Source organism: Ischnura elegans, chromosome 5 (genome assembly GCF_921293095.1).
Source record: "Ischnura elegans chromosome 5, ioIscEleg1.1, whole genome shotgun sequence".
In the NCBI taxonomy this organism is placed as follows: domain Eukaryota; kingdom Metazoa; phylum Arthropoda; class Insecta; order Odonata; family Coenagrionidae; genus Ischnura; species Ischnura elegans.
The window spans coordinates 86,800,145-86,822,348 of record NC_060250.1 but is presented as its reverse complement, the minus strand read 5'-3'; the positions used below and the strand labels follow the sequence as shown (position 1 = coordinate 86,822,348).

General features: G+C 36.5%; 1 protein-coding gene and 1 long non-coding RNA gene across 3 annotated transcripts in view; one reads left to right on the top strand and one right to left on the bottom strand.

The window, feature by feature from the left end:
• The window catches only part of LOC124159195 (leucine-rich repeat flightless-interacting protein 2), a 54,670-nt gene extending 45,160 nt beyond the window's left edge, over positions 1–9,510 (bottom strand). For both annotated transcript variants that reach the window (XR_006864918.1, XM_046534839.1), the window contains exons 1-2: positions 9,424–9,510; positions 8,821–8,958 (exon numbers count right to left, since the gene is read on the bottom strand). Coding sequence is in view for 1 of the 2 variants with exons in the window: in XM_046534839.1 (XP_046390795.1) it covers positions 8,821–8,913 (93 nt within the window). In the remaining variant the exon portion in view is untranslated. The remainder of the gene's footprint in view (positions 1–8,820; positions 8,959–9,423) is intronic.
• A 311-nt stretch (positions 9,511–9,821) lies between these two features.
• On the top strand, positions 9,822–16,974 carry LOC124159197. The gene is made up of 2 exons (XR_006864919.1): positions 9,822–9,907; positions 15,763–16,974. It is a non-coding gene; the product is annotated as an uncharacterized LOC124159197 (long non-coding RNA).
• Positions 16,975–22,204: the final 5,230 nt, after the last annotated feature.

Below are 22,204 nucleotides of genomic sequence, written 5' to 3'. Positions count from 1 at the left end.
AAGCACTACCTGCTATCAGGGTACTCTGCTACCTGCTAGCAGCCTGCGTCGTATCAGCGCCCAAGCCTCGCCTCAAGGTCACCTCACAGGGTGGCAGTGAGAACAAAAAATACGTCACACGGACTTTTCCCATCATTCCTACTTAACCGTCGTGTTTTCGCTACCCTTTACCCTTCCTGGATGTACTTGTCCCCAAAAAAGAGAACGGAAGGCTTGGCCACTCAGTGTACCATAAGCCAACGCACACAGATCAGTACCTGAGTGCCAACTCCCACCACCACCCTCAGCAGAAGAGAGCCACCTTAAGCACTCTTTACCAACGTGCTTTTTCGATTTGCGACGGAGACTCCATTGAGAACGAGAAACGCCTCATCATCAATGCCTTCAAGAAAAATGACTTCTCTGTAAACACTATTGACAACATGGTCGCGAAGGAAGAGAAGAACCGTCCGAGAAAGACCGTCGTGAAAACGGAGCGGGATATAGAAGAGAGGAAAATCTCCAATTATGCCTTAATTCCCTATGTAGCCGGGACATCGGAAAAAATAGCAAGAATTCTGGGGAAACATAATATAGTGACACGTTTTAACTGTGTCACGAAGACATCCAACCTCCTAGACAATGCCAAGGATCGCGTGCCCATGAATACCCAAAGCGGAACATACGATGTTAAGAGCTCTTGCAGAGACTCATACATTGGCCAAACATCAAGAGCCATGAAATTCAGAATGCAAGAACACCTAAGGGCCACCAAAAATAGACAGTTTCCGTTATCTGCCATCGGCGAGCACGTATGGGAAGGACCAACACACAATGTGGACTTTGAAAGTGCAAAAATCATTGCTAGAGAAAAGCATTACTTTCCCCGACTCATACGAGAGGCTATCGAAATAGCGAAAACATCCACTTTCAACAGGGAGGACAGCTATTTGCTCTCAAACACCTGGAAGAGACTCTTACCCAAACGGACCAATCAGAACGCACCTAGCCCAAACCAAGGCCTATAAAAGACAGGCAAAAACCTGCATCAAACACTTCGTACCTGAAGACGCTAGCTGCAACGCCGGCAAAACTGTCGTCATGAAGATGAAACGATGCGCATGTCAACCCGCAAACCTTGCTACGCATGCTGCACCACCCCATGGAAGTCTCCACCAACATGTACCAGCATATTTGCACCAGATAGTCATATTCAATACCTATGTATTGCTATTGTGTGTATCATACTCTCTTAAGCTTACGAAAGGATACTGCAATCACACCTTATTCAAATTTCAAGAATTTGTTTGAGTTCATAGAAAATTAATGTTGATAAACGTGTTTTTGACATTAATTACAATGGCAACCGACTAGCCTTGTCAGCAGAGTCTGTGCTACTGCATAGGAGTCTGTTACTACCCTTGAAAGCATATTTTTTCTCGTCTTTTTTTTTCTTTTGCAGAAACTTACATTTAACTCCCAATTTTAGGATATTCAATCAGAACAATGTTTTTCTGGGTGGAAAATCTTTCATCTGCACTCATTGCAACACGTTTATTATGCATTTGATCATAGTAGTTTTTATCGAACTGATGCGTGCAATACTGACACAAACAACTTTTAACAAACTTGCTCCGTAAAAGTTTCTGAAATATTTAATGATCCATCATCATCATCACTGGTCAACAATCCTAGGATTGGTTTGACGCAGCTCTCCACTCAGTTCTCCTATCAGCTAATCTTTTCACTCCTACGTATTTCTTCTCTTTCACATCTCTCTTTACTTGTTCCATATATTTTGTTCGAGGTCTTCCTTTTCCATTCTTGCCTTCCACCTGTCCTTCGACGATTGTCTTCATCAGGCCATCATGTATTAACCCAAAAATGCAATAAATTTCATCAGAAATTGGTATTTCAAACCATACTCTTTTCATTGATACCCAGTTTATGTAATGCTAAATCAATTAAAATTCAATTATAGATCATTGTATTTCAAAAATTCATCATGTTATGTTATTAAGAAGATATTTAGTGTTATTGTGGAACATGCCCTCAATGTTTTTTGTTGTATATGAAGCAATTGATCGAGACTGTCAGGCTCATAGAAAATTAATTTCATTTTTTTTAGTCCCTTACAAAAACCATTGTAAACACTAAATTTTGTACCGTGGCCTATGTGATATATGCTCTTTTTTCCTATCAAAGTAGAAATAATGCTTATATTTAATCTAGCCAATTGAAAAAAATGATCCTTCAGTAAAAATGTGACAGACAAAAATTGTATGACCTCGCAAAATGAAAACTACAGGACGCAGGCCTTTTGTGGGGGGGTCTGGGGAGACAGAGCCCCCCCAACGAGAGAGAGCAAATAGCCTCAATAGAACTTAGTTGAAATTTAATTGCAAAAATGATAAGAGCCATAAGTGGCAATAGCTACTTTCATTATTACAATAACTATTTTTTTAGCAAAAATAGTCATATTCTAAAAAATCAGGTAATTAAATTGGAGGAAATGATTAAAATACTTAGCAAAAAATAATCTATAAGAATGATATTAAATACATGAGTATCCATTAAAATACCCATATCTCCATAATATTGCAATTTCCTTTAAGAATAATAGAAAAACAAAACTTCCTTATCCCCCGTACACTCTGAGAAGCTTTCAGTTGTCTTCTTTATTCATTAATATTTTTACTTCCCTGATTTTTCAACAAAAAATCCTTGATGCATCATCAGAATACCAGAGAGAGTGGTTAAAATTAAGCATTCTTCATTGACAGTGTTCTGCGATTTTTCTTCTTTCTTCAAGTTTCTTAGGCATCCCACTATCCCTCATCAATAGCTTCACAATTTAATCTTGGTAAAATGCCACTTTATTAAAGGAAATTATTGCTTAACAATCATACATGCCTGGCATTTTTCAAAGATTACTTAAGAATTTAAAATGGGTTTCATATGTTTATTATTGCAATAAAATTAATTTCATTAAAGATACTTCAGGACAACCAGGGAATAAAGATAAGTTTCTGAAGTTTATAACCTTTTTTCTCAACTGGACCAGTGCTTTGGTGAACCACTAGTCTTCTAAAAGTAACTGAGACAGGATATATATCTCTACTTGAGAGGTTTGGTCTCAAGGATCATTAACATAAAAATATCTATCTCCCTCACATCTGTTAGTTTCAATATTGTATTTTAAAGTAACCAAGACCCCAAAATAAGGAACTTGTGCCCTATGAATTTACATCTCAAAAGCCTCTATATCCTTACCTCACAAGGCGATGATGTCAGTTTACCATTGCAACTTTATAAGTAGAGTGACTTATGGTATTGTATTCTGGGGATCAACTGTAACGCTATTAGATACAATTTTCAAGATGCAAAAAAAGATTATAAGATGTATAATGAGTAAGCCTTATACTTATTCTTGTAAACCCTTATTCAAAGAACTGAATTTGTTAACAGTGCCTTGTATATATATATACCAACTATGTTTACTGATAAAAGAGAATATTAATGATTTACCAATTAATAATGATGTACATGAGCACCTAACTAGGTCTCATCGCCACATCCATGTTACCCTCCATAAAAAACGTATAACAGCAAAAAGTCCCATTGCAATGGGATCAAAAATATTTAATTTCCTTCCCAAAAGTATTAATTTGATTAATTCTAATAGGGAATTTAAATCTTCTTTAAAGAAATTTTTAATTAATAAGTGCTACTACAGTGTAAATGAATTTTTAAATGACAAATGAACTCTGACCATTTTTACATTTTTAAGTGTTATGTTGATTACTTTGACGTGTCTTATATCTATGTTGTATTCATAAGATCCTTGGACAAATAAAAAAATTTATTTATTATTATTATTTATAAATTTTTGCTGACTTCATGATGGTCTGTATTAGTTCCACAACCTTTTTCAAACTGCCCAGGTTTCCCCAACAAAAAAATCCATTTACTTGATCTCCCTATCGGATATGCGGAGAGACCTCGGATTAAGAAACCAATAACCTCAGGAATATTTATATTAATAATGGAGAAGAGAAAGAAGTGAGACATGTAGAGGGATGAAAATAACAGGATGAGGTACAGGGAAGTTATTAATACACTATGACACAGAATAGGGCAAGGCAATAAAACGGAAAAGATGAAGGAGGAAGGGGTACTGTGAACCTCATTACTGTCATTTTTTGGAGTTAGGAAGGAACGTGTAGTGCAAAAATCTAAGGGTAAAAAAGGTAAGATGTTAGCTGAATGGAAAGAGGTTTAGATAAAGCTGGATGAGTGTATGCTGAATCTATGTGACAGCAGTAATAGACCGGGAAGTTTAACATAATGGAAAGTGCAGTGGATGAGGATAATCTAGGGCTGGGGATTCTTGATGCCGAATAAAATATATGAGACAGGAGTGTTGGAAAGAAAACAAGTGATAGGTCTGATGATTATGTAAACAAAGTTTTAATTAACCTACTAAAATGGAAGAAAGCTCCACAATGAAAATACTACAGGACTGACAGTTCAATGATGCACATGGTACAAAAGTTCCCTAATATTTGACAAGTCACTAGCAATGCAAAGGCAATCGAGCGTTTTGGCCATGTGGAAATCCGTTTTGATTTAAAAAGGGAAAGTCAAATTGAGATGTGATAGCAATAGCTAAACCCTTTAGAATAAAATTTGGAAGTACAGACTTGCTTATTTGATTTGAACAAATTGTTTTATAGAATAATGTAACAATCTACCTGTGATGATGGGAGTAAAACAATGGAGTTGAATAAAAATGGATGATAATTCTTGTAGAAGACGTGAAACAAAGAATACGGGAGTGTTATAACAAAAATGTTGGCATACAGGTGTGCACATTGTCGCCCCCAATGTTTTCGCCGGAAGATTTTATAAGAAGTGTTTGCAATTTATACTAACTAGATTTGTGAAGTTAAGGAGAAAAGGAAATGTTGTAGTCAGCTTGATTAATATAATGAGCATGAGCAAGTCTTATGGGTTTTGAAATATAATGAATATGGAATAATAAGCGACGTGTCAAAGAACCCAATGCCACTTTGAAGGTGGAGCTAGAAGAGCCGGTATTTTTTTCCTACCGCGGAGCCCCATTCCCTCACTGAGGACGTTCCGTAGAGATGGACGGGTAAATATGATGCATGGGAGTGCACCAGATGAGGTTTTACTCCTGGATTGGTGGGAAATCCAAAAAAATAACTTCTTAGAAGTATGGGTTATAGGTGGTAGGGCAGAAGGAACAGGCACCTATTTTCTTTTGTCCAGCTCTGCGTGAGGGACTGCGTGAGGCAGGCTTTTGTATCTAATTGCCTCCTTGCACTCCCAACCTTTTTCAAGATAAGGGTTTTCTCCCCTTTCCTGGCCTAATGATCTGAGTATTCATTGATCCTTGGCAGTCCACACTCTACCATGTAATAACCTCACCTCATAACACCCTACCTGGTATTCCTTCTCCTTTCTCCTCCTCACTCACCCCTTCATGTTGGTAAAAACCGCGATGAATAGAATCTCTGTGTGTTTGAGTACACAAAGTAACAAGAAATACATTTACAAATTTTCACTTCACGGTAAATTGTCTATTCTCCTGTTCATCATGAAACGATTTATACCATGTAAATTCTGAACTAAATGTCAGGAAAAAAGAATTATATTCTATCACACAATTAGTTAGGTAGCTATCTTGATTTCACCCCAATGGTAAACTGTAACATCATCGGTAATTATATAAACGCCAGTAATTTTGTGTAGACTATTGCAGCGGCAAAGAAAATTATCAAATGAGAGGTACAAGACACATAACAGTAACTATGCGATATGTTCTTCACGGTGGTTGGTGAAACCTATGAATCTCCTGGCGAGTTGCAGTTACTTATTCAACAAGAAATATTCACACGACGGTGAGGAAGCATTATTCTACGGATTTGGATAGGACATTGTGTTAAAATTTTCTAAGAATTGCTGGTTGGTGTAATTCTAAACATAGTAACCCTGGGATTTACCCAAATGTGACTATCACCTTGGCAGGTACGTGGACGCAGAGCAGAGGTGCCCTAAGACAGAAACCATGGAAAAAACAACCTTGGGTAGCCATGAGTTTCTATGAATAATTCTCGCAAAAAGATGAAGTTTTGTCAATGAACGTTATAACGACACAAACATAACGATTCTTAGCTAAAAAAGAAAGCAAAATTGGTATTGTAATATGTTCCTTTTTTTAAACAATTTCATTGGGTTTATAAGGTTTAAAAAATTAATTAATATGACTATAAATATATTGTAGCACTTCATACGAAACATATTTGCTTTGACATTAGCACTGAGAGTGCAGTCCCCGAAGTAGAGACGAGGAAATTCTCGGCCCAAGCAAAATTAAGTTGAAGGCAATGGAAAAAATAACTTTGGCTAGCCATGAGTTTCGATGAATAATTCTTGTTAAAAGATAAAATTTTGTCAATGAACATTATAATGAGGCAAACATTATGATTCTTACCTAAAAGAGAAAGCAAAATTGGTATAGTAATATTTGTCTTTTGTTAAACAATTTCATTTTGTTTGTAAAGTGTAAAAAATTAAATAATATGATTGTAAATAGATTATAGCATTTCATATGAAACATAACTGCTTTGACATTAACATTGAGAGTGCAGTCCCCGATGTAGCGATGAGGAAATTCTCTGTGCCGCAGCGGTGCTGTAAATCCAACAACGTAACTTTTTTCATTAAGGGCCAATAAAAAGTAAACTATCAACACTATGCAAACAAAATTATACATGTAGACGAAGAAAGAAGAAAAAATAGACTACAAAAATTTCAAAATGATCCATGGGAGAGGAACATTTTTACACCACTTTTAAAACCACGAGCGCCGCTAAGGCACAGCGAACCCATATGAGGGTTAAGGAATTCTTATAAGATTTTTTTGGAAATTATGTTTAACTCTTTGTTAAGTAATGTTCTGCTAATTTTCTGGCGCTTTCAGCATGGTATTTGAAATAAACGGTTCCAAGAAGCAGAGGCTTCTTTCTATGAGACATGTTGGTATATCCCTGAGAGCACACTAAAAATTGTAGACTTATATTCCATACTGCAATTCCTTGATCTATCATTGCGTAGTGATTGCCAAAGTCATATTCTATTACCAATCTAGGCTACCATTGGTTTCATTGCCTTTAGTTTCTTTTAGCATGTGGGGACGTTAACCCTACCTAGAACCCATGACCTGAAAGACCTCTATGGTATCTCGCCTGGTCTGGCCAGTCAAGTGGACTTTAAAGAACTTGAATGTCCTCACTTGATGCACAATGATGATGGATTTGGTACATGGGAAATCATTAGGTTTGCTGTATACCAGATATAGGCATCTACATTTGGATTAAATTAGGTATAATGCTAACTTTGTACTCTCAGTAGGGATGTAAATCTCATGTATCTTTTTATAGAAGTTTGACCAAGTGCTTCAAGCATGATGATATGATATTTATAATAAATATTTCTATCAGAAAATTTCTTATAAATAACATTTTGTGATTGACACTTATAAGAAAAACGCCCAATTTCTCATAAGAAATTTTCGTATGAGAATTTTCCAATAGGGAAGGGTACCTGACGGAGGATCAGGGAGGTGCAGTGCAAGATATGGCTGTCCACTGCTGCCCATACTGTTAAGCATCTTAGCCAAAGAAATGGTAAGGGAAGAGTTACATACACAGTTATTTCATATCAATTTAACCATAAAAATGAGGTTTTGCCACCCTCAAATTCATTTAAATTTGGACCTTAGAATGAAAGTGGGAAGAGTGAAGGGATCACATTTGCAGATAATCATACACTGATTAAGCTGTTGGTTTGCAGGCCTACAAATAGTAAATGCACTGAGTAATGTGAGTGAGGAATGACACATGAAGATTAACACCAAAATGATCAAAATCAAGTATTTTGTACTACTTTAGCATCAAGGAACTTGAAATTAAACATAAAGGGGGATGGCCACAAACTTGAACAATTAGAGGTAGCACAACAATGGAATACAGATGCAGCAGTAAGGATATAAAGGATGGAAGAGTATCATCAAAGGAGACATTTATGAGTGTAAAAAGAGCTACTGACATGATCATTGTGAACGAGTGCTGAGCAAAGGCTACCAGAAGTCTGATATGGAGCACACCACTTCACAGGGCAGAGACATGGACACACAAGGACAAGGATTAAATTACACTGGAGGCTTTTGAGGTGTAGGCATAGAGGAAAATGGTGAAGATGGCATGCTTCTTGAGGAAATGAATGAGGAAGTTCTAGAGATAGTTGCAGAAGATAGGATACTATAACTTGAGTGATAAGAATGATGATGTGGATAAAGCATAAGTTGAGTGTTAAGAGGATACAGAACACCACGATTGAAGTGGCATGATTCTGTGTCGAAGAAGCTTCATTTATGTTGCCACTATGCATAGCAATGATTACATGTATTTACAATAATTGCAGGAGCTAAATGCGGAATACCATAAAAAGGTTATGGCTTTGATAATTATAGTAACAACTATGCATGTTTCGGTTCATAGCCCTTGCAGCTGAATTTTTTTTAAGATTTGGTGATCTACAGTGCTGGGCAAGTAAAACAGTTAACCTACAGAAATTTTAGCCAAAAAATTTCACTACAACCGTAGGCAGAAAGTAGTTGGAAAAGAAAGGGTGGTAAATATGTATTTTCATAGAATTTTCCAACGTTACCCAAATCCACTGACCACACAGTAGAGCAACCACAATCCACAGTTTCAATTTTAGAATTAAATTCATAACATTTAATAGGCTCACCTCCCTGGCAATTTGGTCAAGTGCTTGATCCTCAGCAGAGTAATGCTTGGTGACTGCTCTGCGTCTGCCTCCAACACTACTAAGACTGTCCATGACGACGTTTGAAGAGACGACTAATGCCCACGTCTAGCATAAAACCTTGATAGAGAAAGATAAATTTCACGCTTAGTACCAATGCATCAAGAATTTAAATTGCGGCACCGTAATATTATATTCTAAGGATTTTTAGAATTGCTGGAGGTATTTCACAATGCCTACGAAACATTTGACGTTAGAGATCACTTCGTTAAATTGCCAAATCCTTCTTAAAATATAATATAAGTATACGACACCTTTGAGAAATAATCGTCATTGGATGTGACTGCATGACACATTAAACATACTTTCCGGAATGATTGATGAATATTTTACACTTATTGGGTGGGTACATGTCTAATTGATTCTACTACAGCTGAATGTTGTTGACTAAAAGCCGATGCTAACTCATAGCCTAACGAACATATAATTCATTATGAGCAGCATAAATTTGATCAAACAAACTACACGAAAGAACACATGGGTATACTCATTGCATTCTCCTATTAATATATAAATATAACTTACCGTCCAGGAACTGTCCGCATTCCTGTAGCATTAGCACAGTAAAATCTGAGACAGCGCCAGTGAACAAGCTCAATAGCATAATTTTCTATCTGCCATCTGTTACGAAGGAGTACCTGCTCCTTATTTAGCACTCATTTTAATAAATAACACAATATCAACACATGTGGCTCAGCATTACTTCCATCTTTACGGGAAAGAACAGCCCGGATGCTGTCTCTCCATTTTAGAAAATAATTGAATAATGAAAAGCAATCAAGCAATGGAAGTGGTGTTGAACCCTTTCGGGCTTTCGGAAAGATAAGAAAAGGAATTTATTCGCATATTTTCCTTGCTTTACAAACATCCACATAGCATTCGGCTTTAATAGTCATTCTGTGTTTAAGTTTCATCACAGCTGACTATACACACTTTCTAGGGATTTAGTGATTAGTTTTTGACAGTTCATCAAGAAGACCAGCTTATCAAGCTGCAAGATTCCAAAGAGGTAACATTTTCAGTATGTTTTATTGAATGACAAGAGACACATGGTTTTATTTTTTTCCTTTGAATATGTTAAAGTAAAAGTTCATGAAAATAACTTGTACAAAAATGTGATACGCTTTTAAGTAGATTCCAGTTGAACCACCAGTAATTTTCAAGGCGTAGGGTCGCACAATATAATGACAGGGTGCTTTTCGATAACCGCTATGTCCCTTTCTAATCGAGTAAGTTCTTTCTCTAGCGCCAGCTTTCTCTTAATCTTTGGTATGGTGTCAATCATCATAGGTAGTTTCTGGAAACTGGTCTGAAGCTGGATCCAATCTTCCTTTAAGCCCTATAATTAAATTAAAATAATTTTAGGGAATGTATTAAGGTATTTATCAATCTAAAAAATCGTTTTTCTTTTATTATTGGTCGAATAAATAGTCAACATAGCTAATTACAACTGTATACCCTATTGATAAAACTCTGCCGACTCAATTGATAATTTCAAATAGATGTGGCATTATTCAATTGAATTTCCATATTTCTTGATTGAAGCTTTCGTGGCTCATGGTGATTTTAAGAGAGAGGCATACGTGTGTATGCCGCGTGACATATCCCAATCAGATTGAGAATCAGCAGTACATGGAACCCAGTCATACGCAACATTTCATCATCTTCCCCCTCCAGTCCTCACTCCTCAGATCCTACGCCCACCCCTTCCGCCTGAAATGAAAAGGCAGCAAAAACCAAATCCCAGCATCATTCCCTTGAAGAAGTGACCAGCAGTCGGTCATGAAAAGTCGGGGCAATCTCCACCATGTCATGCGGCATACACCCGTATGTCTCTCTCTTTGAATTACCATGTATACAATTGAAATTTTGTTTCTTTTCAATTAAAATATCCCAGGTAAAAATATTTGGTCTGTAACTGAGCTGGAACAGGTCTGGAACACGGGTGGAGCTAAAGGTCTGTAGCTGGTCTGGAACTGGGAAGAAATTGAAACATTGCACCAGACCAGTTTGGTCTGCAACTGGTCTGGACAACGGGTGGGTAAACTGGTCTGGACCCAGGTCTGTAACTGGTCTGTACTGCTCTGGAACTGGTCTGTTCTATGGGGGACTGTGGTCTGGAACTAATCTGTTCTAGTGACTAGTTGGTTTATACTACTTAACCTGAGACTCAGGATAACTAAAAGATCAGTCAATCTCATTGATCTGACTGGTTCAGTTCAGCTAGTAAGGAAAAGGGAACAGCCTAAACAAATAAATCTGAGAAGCATACTGAAGGCATTTCTCAGCCAGCCAAATATGACAGAGATAAAGGCATACTGGATAGCAGTAATCTTCAATTGTTACAATAGCATTCTTACATAATCAATTTAATACATTGTAAATTTTGAAAAGCGACGATACATCTCTATGGATGTCTTCAGCAGTAAGGGGCAAGAAAGTTAAGTAATTCTTACTACAATCAAAAGCTCAGAGTTGATGTATCTCCAGATTATACCAGTATGAGTGCAAATGGAATTCAGAATTTAACAAATGTCAACCCGATCGTAAGATATTCATTGTACTCACACATGGCAACTGCATTTCAGCTGTGAACTCCCATCTAAGTTCTAAGTTGATAAAACATGTTAGCATATGACTTTTGACAAACCATCAATAACATATCCCCTGCAACGGGAAATTTTCGAATCGTATGGAGGTGGATGATTTTCATGCAATAAAATAAATCCATACAGGCAATTTAACATTTATTGATGTACTCAAAACATTCTCTAGTATTAGTAACACAGTTAACATGTATTGTAGTAGAGAAAACGTCTAGTGTCCATCGCCATCAATCCTGGAAAATGAGAATTGTAACATTTAATAACCAGCTAAGTAATAAGTACTTAAAGTAACTTAAAATTGTTCCACATATTCTCTAATATGGTTATTCAATTTCAAGAAAAAAACTTCATGCACGAATGAATTTATAGTGAGACTAATACTTTTATGCCATGAAAAACTGCTAACAATGTGGTTTCTAACGCGAGAACACTAACTTGAAATATTTCAACTTAATCGATCTGAATGAATTGTATTTTAAATACACAAGTTAAGCCAAATATCAACCTAAATTGTAATCACAGTGAGAACGTAGTAATAAATAATCTTATATAACTATTGGGTTGAAAGCAGTAGTTCATTAATTGCAGAAGTCCTAAAAATTGTTGATACTCAAGTTCGTTGATTTACTATCGATTGTAAAAATATATTTCCATGTACTTACATTGAAATAGTCAGCGCAGCAGAGATGGGTTGATGCTGACAAGGCATCTTCTTTAAATCTTTACGTGCTGCAAGGAGCCACTTTTTCCGCAAACCCGGTGAATAAAAACTTTATCTGGCGTTGATTGCATTGTGATAGTATGCAATTGGCATGAAACAGTACTTTTTTCGATTCCTTTTTGGAGGTTTTCACTTTGAAAAACGTTATATTTTCCTCATCCACACGTTCTTAAACACACAGTTGCTTGTAAAATACTGTTTTAAGGCACAGATTAATCCACAAAGTCGGAAACTACTGTATTCTACGAGTGTAAACATAATTCCAGTGCCAATGGCTGTTAGGTCACGTGGTGTAGAAGATGGCCGCCAGTTGTTTTGGCGCAAGTTTCAAAATACGATTTTTAATACGTTATAAGTACGTTATATAATGGGAAAAAATTGTAACTCAAATTTTTAATTCGCAAAATATGTATTTACCGCAGTTACTACATTCTTTTACAGAGCTAAATTTCTCTGGAGCAGGTGCGCCTGCTCCAGAGAAATTTAAGAAGAGAAGCTCCCTCTGCTTCTTATAGGTGCGAGGTGTACCTTCACGAGGTACCTGGGGGACTTTCCAGATATTTTCCTCTTCAACAAATGCTTTAATTTTAATGGGTTACTGTATTGATGCATTACGTTCACCTTATTACCATTTTATACACGGTGTTCTGAATTGAGATCCATTTGCATTTGAGGGGGAGATTTTGCACTTAAGTATATTATTTTATGCTTCCATAGCCCAAATAAAGTGTGTATGCGCTACTAGCTGGAAGATATTAAATTTTTCTTAAAATCAGCTCATTAACTGCACCCCTTCCCTACAGAAATGCAATTCAATTTTTTTAAAGATATAGGTATGATAGTATGTAACATGTAAGTGTAGATGTTTGGTGAGTGAAGGAGATCTAAGGAAAAGTAGTGCCATGGGTGGAAGTTGCGGGCAAAAAGTTTTGCCTGAAATTGGTAAATACATTGGAATTAGAATGAACCATTGCAAATTATTTTGACTGCTAACTACTTTGAAAAACCCTATTTGATATTTCAACTTTCATTGCTTGTGCAATCATTTAGAAGTAATATTTATTTTTACCTCGCATATTCATTTTTTACTATCTTACCAAGTTTGCTTAAATGCTTAAAGTTTGTATCATAAATTGAGACTAATATCAGAAGTACTTCTGATATTAGTCTCAATATTATGGTGCAGCCCTTTCTAATGCCATCCAAATAACGCAACTCTCCACAAGCCATGATTATGGGCAGATGGGCAAAACTGTAACCCTTCTTGAAAAAAAATTAATGGACATTAGAAATTGACCACTCCATAGCCCAGGATTCCTAGTTCCATTAAGTATCAATGCCTGATATACATTATAGTAATTTCACTGTTACAAATAAATTTAAGAGCAATTGCAGATGACCAAATAAAATATCAGATCTCATGTCACATCAGAATCCAGACCAGTTGACTCACTTGGAATTTTTCCAGAATAGTTCCAGACCAGTTGAAACTCATAGAATATTTCAGCATAGTTACAGAATAGATCCAGACTAGATGCAGACCATTGAAAATTACAGTACAGTTACAGACCAGAATTCCAGACTAGTTGCAGACCATTTTCCTTTGCCTCTCTGAAATCCAGACCAGTCCAGTTCTGTTACAGACCAGTTACAGAACAAAATTTAGCCTTTCAGACCAGTTACAGACCAGATCCAGATTAGTTACAGACCAAATATTTTTACCTGGGATGTCACTTTTCAATTGAACACAATTCAATACCTCCAATAGGGTATTTGTTTGACCAGGTTTTGAGAGGTTTTTCTCAACCGACTGATCGACAATAATGCAAGATTTTACTGATTGATGACTCCATGTTATACATAAGATACAAAACCAATAAATAGCTACCTCTAATAGCTTCTTTCTGGTTTCTCCTTCTATGCACATAACTGACTGTCTTCGTTCCACTGTTTTCTTTTCAATGGCCATCTTCTTTTCTTCTTCCTGTCGTATTTTGAGAAGGTATTTTGGCAGTCTCCCATAATCCTAAAAAATTTAGTAACTTAGTTTACATTTTTAATTGGAATAAATTTTTTGCATAAAGGCCTGGTTACATGATGCATTAAACCATACAAGTTAATTTCTACATGTATGAACACGTGAATGAACACAAAAATTCATCGTGCAACCACCAAACTTGTGCAAATGCATGAACAAAAAATAGAACAAGTACCAATTTGGTTCATGCATTCGTACATCTTCCGTTCCAATCTACAAAAATAATTCACACAAACATACATTGACTGTTATGGGTTAATGTACCATGTAACTGTGTAGGCCTTAACATGGGGTAATTTCATAATTAAATACCTAAGTGCTACTGATACAGTTATATCTAAAAAAAATTATGATAGAGCATGGCTCAATGCAGATACAATAGTGTATTGCATGTAATGTTATGGTCACAACCGAACCTATTATTTCTTAGTACCTGATGATAACCCAAAGTGGGAAAAACGGGCTATTCTCAAGGATAAGCGCAGTGGAAATCTAAAAGTTTTTAGTTCAAATTTCTTTTAATCAGTGCAATATGAATAGGCCAATAGATTATGTACAACTACGGCAAATTATAAGTTATTTTTGAGCTCTCCCCTAATCAATTGTATCATGCTACTTCTTCCCTAAGATGCAACCTTAGTGTATTTTTAGTTGGACATGTAGTTAAGGTTTATCAATGAAACATTCAAAATTATGGCCTCCCCTTTTACTCCTTGGAGTTCAAATGTCCTGATTTGGTGTACATTATCTTTTGTACCACCTTGAGGTTGTCTCCGTATCAAGGTAGCTGGTATTCTTTTGTTGATAAACAAAAAAATATGCTGTTGCTAGAGTAAAAATGGCCCATGAATGACTCCTAAGGCTTTGTTCTTTCATTTTAATCCTGCTTTTATGTATTATATCTCATCAATGAGAATTGGATAATCACAGTAACAATAGTATATATGAAATACTACCTTGTTAAAGCCTTCTTGGATATCTATATTTAGTCTTAAGTAACCCTTAGCAGTCCCTTAAAGTGTAGACAATATCTTAAGTTTGAGCTACACCAAAATATGATTTCCAAGATCCACTGTTTGCGACTATTGAAATTGGCTGAGTATTGATCTGAAGAAGTTACAGCGTGGGGAAAAGAGGCATTAAGGGCTCTCTGCTAAGGTAATACATGCAGATAAGAGAAATGATTAGACACTAAAATATATGATGGAGAGGTAATTTTATGATGTGTGTATGAAGAGTTTTGGGAGATAGAGATTATTTTTTTAATCTGCTGAAGAAATGACGGGGTGGATTAGTTTTTTTTTGTTTTTGGTGGATGGTAGTAGAGCAGTTCATATTGCCCTTCCGTTGTGCCTTTGCAAATACCTATTGATGATAATGGATCCATGATCTGTGATGCAAAAGCAAGTGGTTTTTAGGTATTCATCAATTATTTTTTAACTTTGTTGACCGGCTAAAAATACTTTCATTGGAGACCTTAAATATTACCATCTTTTCAGGTTTTCCACCTTAATCTGCCACTGGAGAAATGGTGGGAGATTGGCTTTGATGAAATGATGTAGGAAGATTTTGGATAGTATGTATGTGAATGACTGATGATTGTTCAATGACAGGCAAGCATTTATCAGCTTGCAGACCTCTGTAATAAGTGAAAGTATGATATTTCCCTTGTAGTGAGCTAAAGATTACTCACCTTTTACTTATCTACCTATAGATTATTTCCTGCAGAAGATGGGGAAGATTGCTGTCTAAATTAAAAATGTCTTTGATTTCTTCTGATATCACTTCAACATTTCAATACATGTATGACTCAAGCATTGAAACATTGGAAGAACATATGAAGAGCCTGACCAGTTGGGAAATCCAAAATATTTTTTAAAAATTATTTGCTAGGAAATAATCGGATTGTATATTTCTGTCTTTTTTCCTTGACATTAGGAACAAGTGAAAATATTTTACATGATGGAAGTAAAGATGAAATTTTTACAACCATATTCATGATGCAGAGGCATGCATCAGCTGCTAGAAGGGAATCCATTTCTTGTGAAGATACTGCAGGACAGAACTAAAAAAGGCCAGAGCAGAGAAATTTTTGCAGCGTACGATTGAAGCAGGAATACATTTCAAGGGGGGTAATTTTGAGGGGGCACATTTAAAAGTCAGACATACCTATCTCTTAAACATTTTGGGGAGTTTCACCTTGACCCTCTCTGCTTACTATGGCCTTGATCTAGTTATCTTTCCTTTTTCTGAATGATTGGTTGTTACGACTAAAAACTAACTATGTATTAATTTTTGCTGGACCCTTCCCTCCCTTATATGAAGAGACAGTGATGTAACTAGGAATATACTTTGGAGGGGGATGAGGCGACTTTGGAGGGCAACCTCCCAAGTAATGTGGTCGGGGAAAATTTTTGAAAAATGACATGCGATGAAATACATTTTGCATCATTTTGGCAAATAAAATTTAACTTCAAGCAGTTATCATGAGTCAAAACTAGGCGAAAGTTTTAAATATTTATTTATTTCTCTGAGGCTTTGGAGGGGAGGAGTTCTGTCCCCTCACCCCCCTCCCATAGTTGCACCACTGTGAAGAGAATTGTATTAATTATATATATGTATAAGTTAAATGCCAGGTTAGTTTTAGTTTACTTGAACTTGTAGTATTTAACAATTGACAATTAAAAAACATGAAATTTTATACCACTTAAGCACGTATGTTATTTAAAAAAACATACCTTTTTATGCAAGTAGTGGGGAGCAAGACCAGAGTACATGAGAACCTGTCTGTCTCCTCGGCATGTATCTATAATTCTGCATTCTCTTGGTGGAGGTTTTGCATGTATCACATTAATTATATTTTTAAGTCGAAAATAATTGGAAGACTTTGCTACATTCAAGTCCATTAGCTTTGTGTCTTTGTTTCCATCATGATTTTCTTCTCCGCTCTCACTCCCCTCATTCAAATTTTCCTTCTTCACTTTTATATAATGTGAAGGAACATCTGGTCTCCGGGCTTTTAATAGGCAATGTTGAGCCTCTGTGTAAATAGAATTATCATATTGGTAAGTGCACATTATTGGGATGTTAGCAATATCCACCGTCTGACTATGGGATTGGCTGAGCTGACCTTGCTATCACAAGATGATTATTTTACTTAATTAGCTTAAGTTATGCATAAAAACTAAGATATAAAGGTTAGTGATTAAAAAATTACCTTAATAAATCTCCAAGGCATTATATTAGTAGGAATTAATATTTTCATGTTACCTAATTCCATTGCTAAAAGTATGACCTTTAGGGGCTGCAGAGAGGAACTTGGAAAATGTTCTTGGCATATTTAAATGTGAGCAATGGACTAAATCATTTCCACTCTAAATGTAGAATGTCCACATGGGCTGTGAGATGTGTTTAGACTGTGGCATGGCCCTATCTCCTCTCCTCCTCCTTCATTTTCCCTTATTGCCGACACTGATCCATTGGATCAGCTCGGCTTGTACTGTGCATATATACAGTTGCATAATGAACATTTCTTAAGTCCACTATGAGAAAGGTTAAATTAAAGCAAAATTTTATCGCATGTAAAAATTTGGATGCTACCCAGTGGCAGCAATAAGGGCCCTGCAGATCCCACTGTGTGAGGGGCCCCAGACTAAGCGGGCCCCATTATGAGTAGGGAAAAAATAATAGACAGTTCAAATAACATGTTTATAAGTTTGTTATTTTTCAGAGGACCTCAATGATTGAAAAAATGAAATGTAGTTTCAGTAAATCAAGACCCATTGCCTATTTATGTGACGTTAGCATTTACGACCGAGAGAAGCTTTTCTAAACTTAAATTAATTAAGTCATAGTTGAGGAATACCATGACTCGAGCTCGGTTGAGTGACTTTGCTTTATTAAGCATTGAACATGAGGAAACTATGAAAATCAATATCAACAACATGGTTGAAAAGTTCATAGTTGTGAAAAAAGATGAGATTTTGCTTAGGCAAACTCAAAGAATACACTTTGTTTAATATATAAGTTAAGTAATGTAAGATAACTTTGTAACATATTTTACGAACTCATCGCCAACAGTGTAGTTTCCTTCATCAAAGAAAACGAAAGGCATTAATTGCGATTCATTACTCACCATTACTGTATTTATAATACACAAATTATTTGGTTTTAGAAATCCCAGTTTAGACGAATGGCAATGATCAATTTGAACTGCATTTGAAAAAGGCCAGATTGGCGCCCATGCGATGCCACTCCAGATGACGTCACAGGGACCTAGTTTTTTATACGAGTAGATAGGAGTTTTACATCGTCTGAGATTACCAATGCATTCATCAGGCACAGAGTTCAGGGAAACATCTCTTGATAATCACCTATTAAGACTGCCTATGGCTGGGAAGTTTCCTTCGTTTGATAGGGTATTAATAATACTTATTTAAGCCAAGCGCTACCTCCTAGCAGGGTACTATGCTACCTGCCAGCAGCCTGCATTGCCGTGGCGCACTCATCCTTGCCCCAAGGTCACCTCACACAGCGACAGCGGGAACCAGACTGACGTCATGCGGGCTTTTCCCAGCATTCACACTTAGGCGTCGCGTTTTCGTGCTTTTCACTTTTCTTTTAATCGTGAAAAATAGAGATCATCATTTGCAAATGTGAAAGCGTGAAATATGTACTCTTGGAGTAATAATCTTTCGATTTAGGCAGTAAAAATAATAGGAAACTACCCTATTGACAATAAATTTATAAGTATGTGTTGAAAAATAGTGAAAGTGAAGCAAACTGCCAACTGCAAGGACACTTCTGCAGTTAACTGTAGCGGTGTTTGGAAAATGGGTGAGTTTGCTTGCATTTATTTTTCATAACATAAGTTGTGTAATTTTTCAAAATAAATTCAAAGCCCCCATAACAGGCAGTATTTTATTAATGTGATAGAATTGAATGCATGTTCAACTTTATGATGTGGTAAACTACACTTAATCATAACATCATAATTAGGTTTTTCTATAGAGTAGGAAGTCTTTTATTCATTTCCATTTATAGAAACATAGCTTATTCGGGGCCCCCACAAAAATCTTCCCCGGGGGGTGGGCGAATCCTTATAGCACAGCCACTGATGCTACTTGTTTAAAATGACACTAACCTACTTTAGGATGCGGTAATTTTCTTGAGTGCTTCTGCAAGAACGAGGAAGGACGATGAAGGGGAACAGAAGCGTACCCCATAGTTTTGTGGGATCCCTTATTTTTGAAATCTCTCACATGGTACTTCAATTTCGACTTATACCTGGAAGACAATATTTTTTTAAACATTTATATGATCATTTACCAAGTAAGAATCTAATCATTCCCAACATTTGATTCCCTTCTCTGACCTTGGAGACTTAATAGGCTCCGTTTTCTCTGGTGGAATCAATTTATACACTACTTCTTCTTGTTCATTCATTGTTTCTTCCATCAATGTGGTGTTATTCTGGCAAAAACTATAATCGTGAAGCAGATTCACGACGGCGATATTACTATCTAATAAAATATTCTACCTTACACAAAAATCGAATTAATCTACAAGCAGATTATTGTATATCTTACCTTCGTAAGAAAAAAAATACAGAGCGTCGTCGCGCTGGTAATTAAGTGGCGTTGCCAGGTTACACAAACATGCGTTGACAGGTGAAGCCAACGAGGAAATCGAAAAAAAATCCTACCCCATATATTTCTGATTTTCCTAAATGCACTTGCGTGCGTAGAAGGATTTTGATTACGACGAAGTGGTTGCGATAAGGTTGATAAAAGGTACGATATGTTCAGTTCGTCTCATCTTCTTTTCTCCTTTTGAATAACCTCGAAAATCGTCGCAATTAGAAACAATTGAAATACGAATCGAAGACGCGACAGTAAGATGTGGGTGCCTATGCTACAGGAGGCAATTTCGTTATTATTTATTCCAAATTAATCTTTTGGGAATTGGGAAAATGAATTTAGGATTAACTCGTTTTTGAGACTGGGGTAATGTTAGCGCCAATCTGTGCAGATTGGTGGGTATGATTATACACTCGGTGGGTATGTGAACGCTGTTCTTCGGAAGTTTCGTTGCTCTAATATGGTTTCATTGAACGGTAGCGATATTTATGGCCGAAATGAGGATTCCTAGTGAAAATTTCATGTAGCCTCTTTGATCGTTGCGGTTTTTCATACTTCTTTTTTAATAATTAATTAATTTTATATTAAAATTAATTAATTATTTATTAATTAAGAGTATATTTCGTAGATAATTGTTGCTATTGTAGTTTTTTAATCCCATAAGTAGGGAAAGACCCTGGTGCTCCCCTCCCCCCCCAGAAAAAAAAATGCTGGATTCACCCTTGCCTATCATTCATGAATCAGTATATAATGGAAGCCAGGCAACATTCCTATATATACCTGCCTACGTTACGGTGCATTATAATATAGTATAGTATAGGGAGAACACAAAGGTCAAAAAAACGTCATTTTGATGGTTAAATAATCCTCTCAATCTCAGGTCAATGTTACCTATTTCCTTCCCTCCGCCATAACCTCTTCTGGTTGTTCAAAAAGAGCTCATAACTACAGCATTTTGATGGTCAAAAAATGATATAGAATATAATACACCATAAAGATATATTTTATTCTCTCCACCAAGATTCCTGATCAAGGAAAAACCCTTGAGGTGATCAAAAATGGGTCATGTAAATTTTTTCTCATGCAGTATATACCCCAAGAGGCAAAGAGAGACTTGTATATATTTGGCTGCAATAAGTTTACACATTGCATTACTTTGGTTTCCTAATTGGGCAAAACTTTGAATTCATATACTTTAGCATACATACAACATCACATCTCAGTTATGAAATCAAAAAAATCTACAGCAAAGTAGGTTACTTAAAATGGTTAAAGCACTGAGCAAAATATTTACTAATTAGTAGTAACTTAAGTTTAGTTCTTGGTAGATAAATTACCTCTATAGAATCCTATAAGTGTAAGGCAGTCTCCTCACCAATTACTGACCAGTCAATAGGGTTAGTTTCCTTCATCAGAGAAAACAAAAGACATTGATTGCGATTCGTTACCCACCATTAGTGTGTTCATAATATACACATTATTTAGTTTTAGAAATCCCACTTTAGACGAATGTTAATGGTCAATTTTAATCAATGGTTAATTTCACTGCTGTGAACGTACCTGATACATTCACACGGCAGGCTGCCGTGAACATACTTTTTCTTCCTCCCTGCTATGTGTTCAGCACTTTCGCTGAAGCACTCCGAAGGGTCGCTAATCCAGGACCTTTTCCTCGACGAGCTCACCCTTGCTGGCCCCTCTCTTTCTCTTGGGCCCTCTGAGCAGGGGGCCTCCCTCCCCAAAGTGACTAGTGACTGCTCTAACTGAAATTTGAAAATCTATCAATCAATCCGATCATTAGAAAATGACTGTTTGCATCGCACTCCTGCCAATCAAGCATGTCTTTGAACCCTGTTTCTGAGATGAAAAATAACGTTTTGTTAACTTTGCTAAAAACGTGGCTGCAGACCACCGGAAAATGGCCATTTTAGCGAAGTTAACAAAATCATTATTTTTCATTGCAGGAACACGGTTCAAAGATGTTCTTGATTGCTTGATTGGCAGGAGTGCGATGCAAACAATCATTTTTTGATGATCGGACTGGTTGATAGATTTTCAAAATGCAGTCACTTTTGGAGAGGGAGGGAGGCCCCCCACTCGAGGTCCAAGAGAGAGGCCAGCGAGGGTGAGATCGTCGAGGAAAGGGTCCTGGATTAGCAACCCTTCAGAGGGTGTACCATGCTCATCCTGGAAGTAACTGCTCCATGGCTCCACGAAATGCATTTTAACCTTTTCGAGGCATGTGAGGAGAAGGTTTTTGGAGATTGAACAGCAGTGAAAGGGTTAACATTCATCTAAACAG